This window comes from Brassica napus, chromosome C2, assembly GCF_020379485.1.
Source record: "Brassica napus cultivar Da-Ae chromosome C2, Da-Ae, whole genome shotgun sequence".
Lineage (NCBI taxonomy): Eukaryota > Viridiplantae > Streptophyta > Magnoliopsida > Brassicales > Brassicaceae > Brassica > Brassica napus.
Genome location: NC_063445.1, coordinates 35593910 through 35605432, shown reverse-complemented (window position 1 = coordinate 35605432; position 11523 = coordinate 35593910). Strand labels below are relative to the sequence as shown.

General features: G+C 37.8%; 2 protein-coding genes across 2 annotated transcripts; both read right to left on the bottom strand.

Annotated features, from left to right (window-relative positions):
* Positions 1 to 520: 520 nt before the first annotated feature.
* Positions 521 to 5895, bottom strand: LOC125581251 (cilia- and flagella-associated protein 251-like). Its single transcript, XM_048746338.1, has 2 exons — positions 3064 to 5895; positions 521 to 2943 (listed from the first exon to the last, which is right to left on the bottom strand). Exon 2 carries the CDS (start codon positions 1894 to 1896, stop codon positions 535 to 537), a length of 1362 nt encoding a protein of 453 aa, XP_048602295.1. The 5' UTR covers positions 1897 to 2943; positions 3064 to 5895; the 3' UTR covers positions 521 to 534.
* Positions 5896 to 7539: 1644 nt separating this feature from the next.
* On the bottom strand, positions 7540 to 11224 carry LOC106393397. Its single transcript, XM_048748202.1, has one exon. The coding sequence runs from the start codon at positions 11037 to 11039 to the stop codon at positions 10686 to 10688; it is 354 nt and encodes a 117-aa protein (XP_048604159.1). The 5' UTR covers positions 11040 to 11224; the 3' UTR covers positions 7540 to 10685.
* Positions 11225 to 11523: the final 299 nt, after the last annotated feature.

The window sequence follows — 11523 nt, the reverse complement described above, 5'->3', positions numbered from 1 at the left end:
GTTTTTTAATAATATATATATATTTTAGTATTTTACATGTGTTTACTAATTTTTGGTATATCTTTTATAGTGTTTTTTTGGCGTAATAAACCTAGTAAATCTAGTTATCCATCTTACTCATTTTTGGGCATGGTAACACCTGTAAACTTAGTTTTCCAAACCTGTTGCAACACACCAAGATTTAAACATTCAAAAGCATTCTACTACCAAGTTTTAAACATCCAAAATACTTAACATTCTACTACCAAGTTTTAAACAAGTTTTAAACATAGATTCCTAATAAATACATAAGCCTAAGGTTTTGTTTTAAGCTTCTTCCCCTCTGTGAAAGGAGTCTGCACCCACTGTGATTTCCTCTTTGGTCTGCCACTCTTCTTAGGTACAGCAACAGCGGCATTCTCCTTGCACCTATGCATGATCCAAGGACTCGGTGCTTCCTTGTAAACGACCATGATCCACCTTTGCTTTTGTTCCTCAGTATATTCCTCAACAATTTCCCCAGTCTGTTCCTCGACAACTTCCCCAGCCTGTTCTTCAACAGCTTTCACAGCCTCTTCCTCTTTTTTCTCTTCTTCTGCAACTTTCTTCCTGCTTTTTCCCTCTGTTTCCAGTCTCTTCCGCAACAACTTCAACACCTTTTCCAGGTTCTCCCTCCATAGGCCTTGTCATTAGTCCCCTCGCAGCCATTGCCTTAGTCCTACCACGTGGTGGTGTGGGAGTTCCCTCCATCTGATTCCCACGTGGTGGTATTGGAGTTTCATCGGTTCTATTCGTCTCAACCCGAGGCTCATTGTGATTATCTTTGGGAGTTCCCTCTGTATGATTTCCACGTGGTGGTGTCGGAGTTCCTTTTTCTATCTCTGCCTCCCGAGCCTCAGATTCCACCTCAGCAGTCTCACTTTTCTCCTTATCTTGCTCCCTGGTTTCAAACTCTTTCCCTTCAACTTCTTCTTCTTGATCCTCTTTCCCTTCAACCTCTGCTTGATCATCTTCGCCTTCAGCCTCAGATTCCACAACTTTTTCTTCAACTTTCTCATCATCCTCACTGTTCTCCTTCTCTTCGTCACTGGTTTCAGCCTCTTTCTCTTCACTTTCTTCTTCATCCTGTTTCCCTCCAACCTCTTCTTCATCCGCTTCAATTTCTTTCCACAGTTTATCAGCTTGTGCTCTACATATCTCCTTCAATTGCTTCAACTCATCAGTCTCATTCTCACTCTCACTCTCACTGTCTTCCTTATCTTGCTCATCACCCTCACTATTTTCCTTCTCTTTCTCATCCTCTTGCTGAGCATTGTCATCAGCCTCTTTCTCTTCCCCTTCTTCATCATTTTTTCTCTCAGCCTCTTGCTCAGTATTCTCGAAGTTATCGTTCTCTTTCCCAGCCTCTTGCTCAACATTAGCTTTGTCCTTCTCAGAATTAGCTTTCTCCTTCTCTTCATATGTACCATAGTCCCACTGTCGAAAATCCATGTCTTCACCATGACTCGGTACCACCTTACTCTCAATAGAAGTTAGCTTGTCTTCCATTTTCTTAGCCCTTCTTTTCAAAATCCGCTGGTTCTTTTCAATATGACTCATCCTTGATCCTAGAGCCTCTAGCTTTGTCTCCACCGTTACGTGAAGTCCAACAAATCCTTCTCCCATGAACTCCAAAATCCTCTCTTCCAGACCTTGCAACCTCGAATCTAAACCAGAATTAGAGGATGATCCTTCTGCAAACGTCACCTTTTCTTTGTTTTTCTTTTTTGGCAACACTCCTCGTGCAGCTTGATCTAACTCATATAGCTCTTTCCCCCAAATATTCTTCTGCTTCACATTTAACCAGTAGTTCCAAGTATCACTTGGGCTGCCCTGACGGTCATACTCTCGCTCCTCATCAATGATACGAGCCAGCATAATTTGCTCACTAATAGTTGGAACTAACACACTGTTGATAACCTGAAAATAAAACAATAAGTTAGATCAGTTAAATTTTATGTTCATCTAGCTTCTACTATAACTATATACATGTACCTTTGTGTCTCTAACCGCAACATATATGTCTTCCAAAGGATAACCCTTAAGACTGGACTTTGTAAACCGGCTCTTGCACATCCTTGGACAGTCTTCACTAGAGTCGTCTGAATAGATTCTAAACGTTTTCCCCAAATCCAGAATACACTCAAAAGCCATAACCTAGTACATCCATTGCCACAGTGTCAGATTTCAATTATATTACAACTAAAAATTTACAAAACTATATGCTTTACCTCTAAAGGGATTATGAATCCAGGAAAGGCGCATGCCTCTTTCACTTCACCCTTCAGATTGTTCATCACGTGCTTAATCTCCTTTATTGCATCCTCAAATGTTAGACGACCCCAGGGAAATGATATGCAAGCATCTAAATCGTCCATCATCCTTAATACGAAGAGGTCTAAATGTCCAGAATCCTTCGGCTTTCCTCTGATAACCTGACCAAGAAAAAACAAGACAGTCATCTTCAATCTATCTGGACACGGTGGCATAGAACAACATCTTCTGCTTCACATCGCTGATGGTGATCTTCTTTCTGTCATGGAAGTAATAATCCACAAACTTATAACCCTCCAACTTCCAATAGTTTGGTGGATAATCACCGCAGTCTAAGCCAGAGATAAGGGCATGCTCCCTCATAGAATAACGGATGGGTACACCATTAACCACAAACCATGCAACATCATCTTCTGGAGTACAAATGGTGCGCAGGAGTAACATCCACATCCCCTGGAGCTTCAGGTTATCTTCGTCTGGCATGTGGAAGAAATGTCGAAACTGAGGATGGCTTGTGAACCATTCAGCCTCAGGCTTACCCTTGATGAGCTTTACTGTCTTGGTCACAAAGCACTTAGTTTCTATCTTGGAACTCTTGGGGAACTCACTGCTTTTGAAGTAGAACTCAAGGGGTTGCATTGGTTGCATTGCCTGCAATCAAAATACATATATACATGTTAGTAATGCTAGTAATACAAGAAGTACTAGTAGTACTACTAATTACTACTCAACATTTCTCACTAACAATAACAATGAATAGAAAATATATACCTCTCTTTCGGACCCCTCCTTATCGGACCCCTCCCTTTCGGACTCATCTGAGGCTGAGAGCGATTCTACACTCAGTGCTCTCACTGACTCTCTCACTGGCCTACTCTTCTTACTCTTCTTACTCTTCTTACTGCTCTTGTGATTCCGGTTTTCGGATTCTAAGAGATTTACGACTCCCTTTTGATTTCCCTTCATAACTTCCCTGTACAAGACATTACAACACTCAATGAAACTAAATTCAAACCGCAAAACAACAACACAACATCAACTAAATTTCCCCAATACAATTTTATTAACAAAATTAAATACAATTTATCACTCAAATCGGAAACACACAAAAAAACGCATCAGTCTACATACAGATTCGATGTAATATATACCTAAACAATAGATTTACCAAGTTCTTATCCAATTTCAAAGCCAATATCTAAACATAAGACACATTCAAAGTTTTCCCCAAATTTGTTTTCAAATCTACATACAAATTCGACCAAATAACAACCAAATAAAGGGAAACTAATCACTTACCACAAGGAACGAAGATGGAGCCTCGATTTCGACAAAGAAGGAAGAAGAAACGAAGCGGTCTAGACTTTAGGGTTTCAGATAAGAGAGACAAAGAGATAGTTGAGACACAAACGAACAAGGAAGAACGAAGATGGATTTTCGAATTAGATGGAGAATGAACAAGGAAGAACGAAGATGGATACTCTAGGGTTTCAATCTCCGATTTTGCAATAGAGAGTGTCGAGAGGGGAGAGACGACGAAAGGATCGATATTTGGAGAAGGGAATGAGTTGAGTAATTCAAAACGATATCGTTTTGGTTTAGCTGGGTCGGGTTTTAGAGTTTGTTATGTGTGGGTCGGATCTTTCCGGTTTGATCTTGTAAATATCTAATTTATGGTAGGGGCAATCCGTCTTTAGCCACTTTTTCTATTTAAAAAAAAATTGAAAAAGAAATTATATTATAATAAAGGGATAAACGGAAAATTTTTAGGGGGTAGAGGGTATATGGAGTTATCCTCCGATTTACTCTCAGTCACACACGGCTAGAGACGGACCAATTTTCTAATCTCTCAAATACAAAGATCGAGCTGCACTCACAAGTTACTTGCCTTTGCATTCTCACCCGCTTGACAAGAACAACTCTATTGCTCAAGCTTTTTCTCAATGAAAAAGCGTAACCTAAATCTACCCAAGGTAGTTTAGTTATATATGTTCCTAGCCACAATATTCTATTTCCTAATATCTTGCTAAATTCAAATCTTCTATGTTTCACGCCAAAATAATATCTTGGACCCAATGATTATCTGACATGTAATCGTTCCATAACTAACTCGCAGCGGTGTATCATACATCGATCAACATGTGTGACTCCTTCTCTTGTTCTACCAACACCAAGCTCTTATCTTGAGCTTACAAATATCTGTAACTTTACGATTATTACTGAAGATCGGTTCAGTTGGGTAGTAAACGAATCTTACTGCAGGGGGGTTTCTCGGCAGCAAGAACTTGGGAGGCCTGGAGACCAAAAGAAACTGAAAAAAGAAAAAAAAACCTGAAAAAGACTGGTATAAGCAAGTTTGTTTAAATGCTATGTGCCCAAGCACGCTTTCAACATGTGGCATCTTGGGGAATACCCATCTCTCTTTATTGTGCTGTTTGTCTGTTTGGAACCGAAACGAGAGACCACATTCTCTTAATTTGTGGTTTTGCTGCAGAAATATGGAGGCCGGTGTTGGCAAAGCTAAGCCCCTTTCAACCGATATTCACTACATGGACCGAGCTGTTATCTTGGATGAGACGCCAAACTCCACATATCCTTTGAAAGATTGTCGCTCAAACAGTCTTGTACAATATTTGGCGCCAAAGGAACATGTAACACCCGTATTTACTAAAATAAATAATAAAATTATTAATCCTGAAATCCGCATTTATTAATCCTCATGAATCGTCTTCACACTCCATAAATCCAATAAATAGCCATAAATCCAATAAATAGCATAATAAATCCCGAAAATATCGATAAAAGCATAAGAACCGCAAGTCTGAAATAAAAGAAATAAAACTCCCAAAACACCAATCCGATAGCAATCACTCATGCTCGCCAATCTCACCAGAAAGGGGGAAAGAAGGAGGGGTGAGTAAAAGGGGAGTTACCCTTGAGGTATGGGATGCTAAACCGCAAACCACTGACTCAGTACATAGCACTACGGCCATGTAGGCGTAGCTCTAGCATGAAACAAACACGGTGTCTAATACACCATATAAAACATTAAATGCGCTGATAGTGCATAACTAGATCACACACCCCGAATTCTCCTCATACGGATATAAATATACAACTCTATGCGCCGCTAGTACAAGAGTCCATCCTTGTACCCCACAATCACCTATGCGCCGCTAGTACAAATGTCTTTGTACCCCGCAATCTCCATACAATACGCCGCTAGCATAGACGTCCATATGTCCCGCAATCTCCATACAATGGCCGCTAACACAAACGTCTATGTGTCCCGCAATCCCCACACAATGCGCCGTTAGCACAACATCTCTGTGCCCCGCAATCTCATAACAGACTTATGTATACATATATATATATATATAACAGTTCTTAATTCACTCAATTCAGTCAACCATTGAATCATTTATTATCCTATTTCCAATTTAACAAGCAAATAATAATAAACAAACAAGCAAGAGTCTAAAACAGAATCGATTCACAGAGATGGATCATGTTTTGAAACTAGACTTTCCATAATAGTAGTACTAAACTAGCTCGGGATTTAAAGTGATAGCCCTCACCTTAGCCACTGGCTGAAATGAACAACAGAAGAAGCAGTCAACTGAGGTCAACTGAAACATGAGGATCAACGACTTAGGCTCAGATTCTCCGGAAATAAAGTTTCCTAAAATGAAAACTCTCCTAAAACCGAACCTCTCCTAAAATGGAAACTTTCCTTAAATAGAAATTTTCCTAAAATAGAAACTTCCTAAAATAGATTCCTATAACTAGAAATATGGAGGTGACAAACTTACTAGAAAAACCTGCTGGAAGCTCACCCAGAAATCCCACCGGAAGCTCACACGAAAAGCCCACCGGAAGCTCACACAAAAAGCCCACCGGAAAAATTCACTAGTGACTGGTCGTTGGATAATCAACAACTCGTCACGCGCAAAGAAATACTTTGACTTGATGAATAAAGAGAAGAGGGTGGAGTTTCTTATATAGAGGAAGGAAAGAGAGGAAGATTTTCTAAACTTCCAATGTGGGACAAAATAAGAAGAGAGTATTGGGCTTTAATATTTTTAATAATAACCAAAAAGGCCTCACCAAAAATAAGGGTCGTTACAGAACAATGTCATCCATAACAAGTTCATCACAGCTGCTGCAACTTTCAAGATAATCGACAGGGAGATCAAAAATGTCATCATCAGCCATATCGTGTTGTAATGTCATCTACAAGGTTATTTCGAAGATCATTTCTAATAGGTTAAAGGTCACTTTTCCAGACTTCATCGCACTCAATCAATCTGCATTTGTGAAGGGAGGGTTGCTTATTGAGAATTTTCTTCTGGCTACTGAGTTGGTAAAGGACTACCACAAAGACTCTATCTCATCGAGATGTGCTCTGAAAACTGATATATCTAAAGAATTTGATACGGTTCAGTGGATCTTTCTGTTTAAAACACTAACGACAAAGAATTTTCCTGAGAAATTCATTCACTGGATCTCTCTTTGCGTTACAACAACATCATTTTCAGTTCAGGTGAATGGTGAACTTGCTGGATATTTTCAAAGTGAAAGAGGTTTGCGGCAAGGGTGTGCATTATCTCCATACCTCTTTGTTGTTTGTGATAGAGGAGGTGAATATCAAAATAGTCAAAAGTGATAGAGGAGGTGAATATGATGGACCTTTCAATGCGTTTTGATCACCTATCAAGATGATTTTATCATAATGTGTTTTTCATATGTTAGGGATATCAAATATGATTAGAATCCCATGGCATGTGCTTAATCTATCATACATGGCTTGGTGAACCCAGACCGCAATTGTTGGAACTATTTTTTATAAGCCTAATGGGCTGAGTAAAAAATTAAATTAATGTGAATATAGTTTTTATAAGCTTAATGGGTTGTGGAAAAATCTGTTTATTATGAAGTAACATGGGTATTTGAATTATGAAAAAATGATAAATCTTACAAAATTACTCTCAAATAATTATGGTAGGTTTCCAATATTATTTAAGAGTAATGTAAAGATTGCGTTCAAATAGTTGTAGAATATTTCCTATAATGTGCTTGGATAAATGTAAAGTTGCGTCCAAATAATAATAGAATACTTCTCAATTAATTATGTTATGTTGGTATAGTTCTATTCAAGAATATTCTTTTACTTTTTCGCAAGATTATTTATTTGTGATCAAGTAACTCATACCCATATAAATAGACACCTAGTCTTTTCATTCTGAACACACAGAAAAGGCGAAACACCAAAGCTACCAGCAAATAATCTCTCTTAGTTTTTTCTAGTTTTTTAAAGTAAGTGTCTCGAGAGTATTCGTAGTAGTTAGAGTTCGTTAGATTCTGTTTCGGGTGTTGCGAAACAGTCTTGTCACAGTTGTATCATTGGATTCATAGATCGCATTCAAACAGTCACACAATACAGGCGATTTATTGAGTTAAGGAAAGATATCAAATCTCGACTCCGTGAATTCGTCGATTTCCTTAACGATTTCTTAAACGTTTTCTATCTTCATCTTATCGTTTATATCGATTTCTGTTTCGTGATTTTCAATCAGGATTTTCGCGGTCCTACATGAATTGCAGAACCAAAATATTTTAGTTGAAATTTGTATCTGAGTAGCTTAATTTATTTTATAATGACTTGGAACGAAAATTTAGATATAAATTGGTCAGGTTAAATATCGTTTTTGTAATATATAATGAATCTTATTGATGTTAACTAGTAGTTGAATTTGCTAACATGGAAATATTCGAATATTATACTTTGAATCAACATGGAACAGTAAGATCAATTGAGAGCACTGTGAATGTTTTTAACTATTTTGGCAGAATCTCGGGTCTGCAAATAAGAATGGAGAAATCTACAATATATTATGCTGGAATATCAAAAAATACAACTCTTGAGATAGAGCAACAGTTTGAGTTTGCATCATGAGAACTTCTTGTTCATTACTTTGGGCTACCTCTTCTCTCACGTCGTATGGGAAAATTAGATTATGCAGTCTTGATTGAGAAGATCAGGAATTGTATTGGAGCTTGGACAAATCGGTTTCTATTAATGGTATCAAGATTGCAACTCATAAAGTCTGTCTTACTGAGCATTGTTAATTTTTGGATGGGTTGGATTTCTTACCAGGAGAGTGTATAGAGAAGATCAATAATTTATGTTCTGCTTTCTTGTGGTCAGGAGGCCCGAACTGAACACTCGAAAAGCAAAGGTATTTTGGGAGATAGTTACTCGGGAGAAGAAAGAAGGAGGACTTGGATTGCGATCTCTGAAAGATGTAAACCAGGTTTGCTGCTTGAAACTAGTGTGGCGGATAGTCTCTCTGCAACCTTCCCTTTGGGTTAAGTGGATTCAAACCTAGTTGATCAAGCGTGGCACTCTGTGGTCAGTACGAGATAACACAACTTCTGGCTCCTGGATGTGGTGCAAATTTCTTAAATATCGAGATAAAGGTAAAGACTTTCATGTGATGAAGGTCGGGAATGGTCATGACAGCTCCTTCTGGTTTGATTCTTGGTCACCTATGGGACGTTTTCATGATATCTTTGGTCCTCGTGGCTGCGTTGATATGGGTATTCCTTCAACAGCAACAGTGGCTATGGCTATGGCAATTCGTCGTAGGCGAAGGCATAGAAATGATCTTTTGAATGACTTGGAATCTCTCTTTGAACGTCAGAAAGAGAAAATGTCAACATCAAAAGATCAAGATCTATGGAAATAGAGCACTGATAAATTTCGTCCTGTTTTCAAGACTAAGCTTACCTGGAAACTGATCAGAAATCATGAACAGCCAACGCTATGGTCCATAGGAGTATGGTTTCAACATAATACGCCTAAGTATGCTCTCTTCCATTGGCTTACGTATCAAAACAGGCTGGCAACTGGGGATGGAATGCTAAGCTGGAACATTAACACAAATCTTTCATGTGTACTCTGCCAAGAGCCTTCCGAAACAAGGGACCATCTGTTCTTTGAATGTCCATACTCCGCTGAAGTCTGGACAAAACTGATGCGAATGTTTCCGCAATGGAGATTCACTACAAACTGGTCGGAGCTAATGGAGCTTATTTATGGATGCAAGTGGTGGTCTGTTATGAACGCTCTTAACAAGACATGCATTCCAAGTCTCCATTCATACCTTATAAAGAGAGAGGAATGATAGAAAACATGGAGCTACACCAACCACTGCTGCATCTTTTGCAAAGCATGTGGATCAACATGTCAGAAACAGATGCTTATCATTCCGGCTGCTGGGAAATTTCAAAGCTCGCCGGAAGCGCTATCACGGTGGCTTGCCACAAGACAATAACGCTTTCTGTTTTGATGCTAGATGATGTATTTTTTTTTCATCAAAAAGGTCACATAAGATGTAAAAAATGATATTTTTCTTTTGAATTAATTTAACACATATTCAAAGAAAATGAGAAGCGAAGGCTGTTCAAAAATCTTTTGTCAAAATGGCTAACTTAAAGCTTTTAGCTTCTTTTAGTTCAAATTTCTCTAGTGTTTCCTTGTTTTTATTTGTTTTTGCCTGGGAAACATTTGCTTACGATTGAAACTCTTGTATCTTCCTATTTTCATTTATATGATATTTTAACGTTTTGAGCAAACAAAAGAAATGATTTAATTTATCCTACAAATATTGAAATGAGTTAAGAATATATCGAATAGGAATTTATTTCTTTACCTTAAACAATGACATACAACTGATCCAAACGAGTTCTAAAATAATTATAAGAGAGGAAAATATTTTTTTTGTTTTTTTAAATTAAGGAAAAAAAACATTTTCTTAAAGGACATATAAAACATAAAGCGTTAAAAAATTGTAAGATTTGGAAGAGATGCCTACTGATGTTTTTTGGACATACATTCGTATGGGTTAATCTGTAGATGCCTGCTGATGTTTTTATGGGTTATGTTGCTGGCCGATTTGGTTTAGAATTCAAAGAGTACTTTGGTTGAATTAGAAGCGTTAAAAAAAACACAAAGAGAGCACATGACAATAACACTTTTTTTTTTCTTTTTTTTTTGCTTAAGACAATATTACATTATTACACATGGGAGGGAGACAAACTTGAAAGCCAACGATTATACTCAGAGCTATGAACATTATTAACGATGACGCACATAAAATTACAAAGGAAAACAAAACATAGAAATCTTTTTTCGGATAGTTTTTTTGGTAATACACCATTGCCCATTTCAAAAACCCAAGATCTTTGATGCCAAAAACGATCTCGGAAAAAAATCGCATAGAAAAAACAGGCAAAAGTAAATTTCCAAAAAGAAAATCCATTTCTTTTAGTAGAAAAATAAAATATTTGAAAACCTTGAATAATAGGAAAATAAAATAAAATAAAGAGTACTATACTTCTTCAGGCCATTCGATGACACTCTCCAACGACGGTCTCCACCTCCTACATAATCTTCGGCGAGACTTCTCTTCCTCTGCAGCCGCAGCCGCAGCTTCTCCGGCTACTTTCTCCGCCTCGAGTTCTATTAGAAAATCTCCAAAAGAAGCCGACGTGGCATCTCCTCCTTTAGCTGCACCGTCTGCGTTAAGCTGGAAAAGTATGAGTTTCTCTAACTCATCTCTCGTTATAACAATCTTCACTTTGCGATCTTTCCCTTTGTAATCTTTCTTCGCTATCACTTCTTCACATCGATCATCTTCTTCAGCAACATTTGCAATCTTCTTTCCGACTAAACAGTTTCCCATTACGATCAACTTTGATGGAGTTTTAGAAATAAGGGTTTTGTTCTCTTCTTGGAGAATTATATCCAGAAGAAAAAATAAAGAAGGAAAGACAAAAGGAAACTTGGGATATGCCCAAGAAAAAAAAAACCTTTCTTCTTTTGTTTTCTGTATGCTCCGATTTGGAAGATCATGGAACCATTGTGGTATATATATAATATGGAGGAGAGAGAGACATAGATCATTGACTCCTACAGTAAGGCTGCTAAGTTGGTTGATTAGTTTATTGTACGTTTGAAATGGTGAGAGAGCGGTTAGATTTGAAGGTATAACTGTTGAACCACAATATAATTGATGTTTTCGTTGTGGTATAAATATGGTATATTCTAGTAGGAAGTATGTAGTTACACTAACTGTGGTGCGATCAAAATAACCATTTTCAGTGTCACTCTAAATCATCATTAGAAACTGTTGATCTTTATATTATACATTTATACTACAAACGAAG

Coding starts and splice junctions, on each gene's coding strand:
- LOC106393397 (XM_048748202.1), bottom strand. CDS start 11,039: ATGGGAAACTGTTTAGTCGGAAAGAAGATTGCAAATGTTGCTGAAGAA.
- LOC125581251 (XM_048746338.1), bottom strand. CDS start 1,896: ATGCTGGCTCGTATCATTGATGAGGAGCGAGAGTATGACCGTCAGGGC.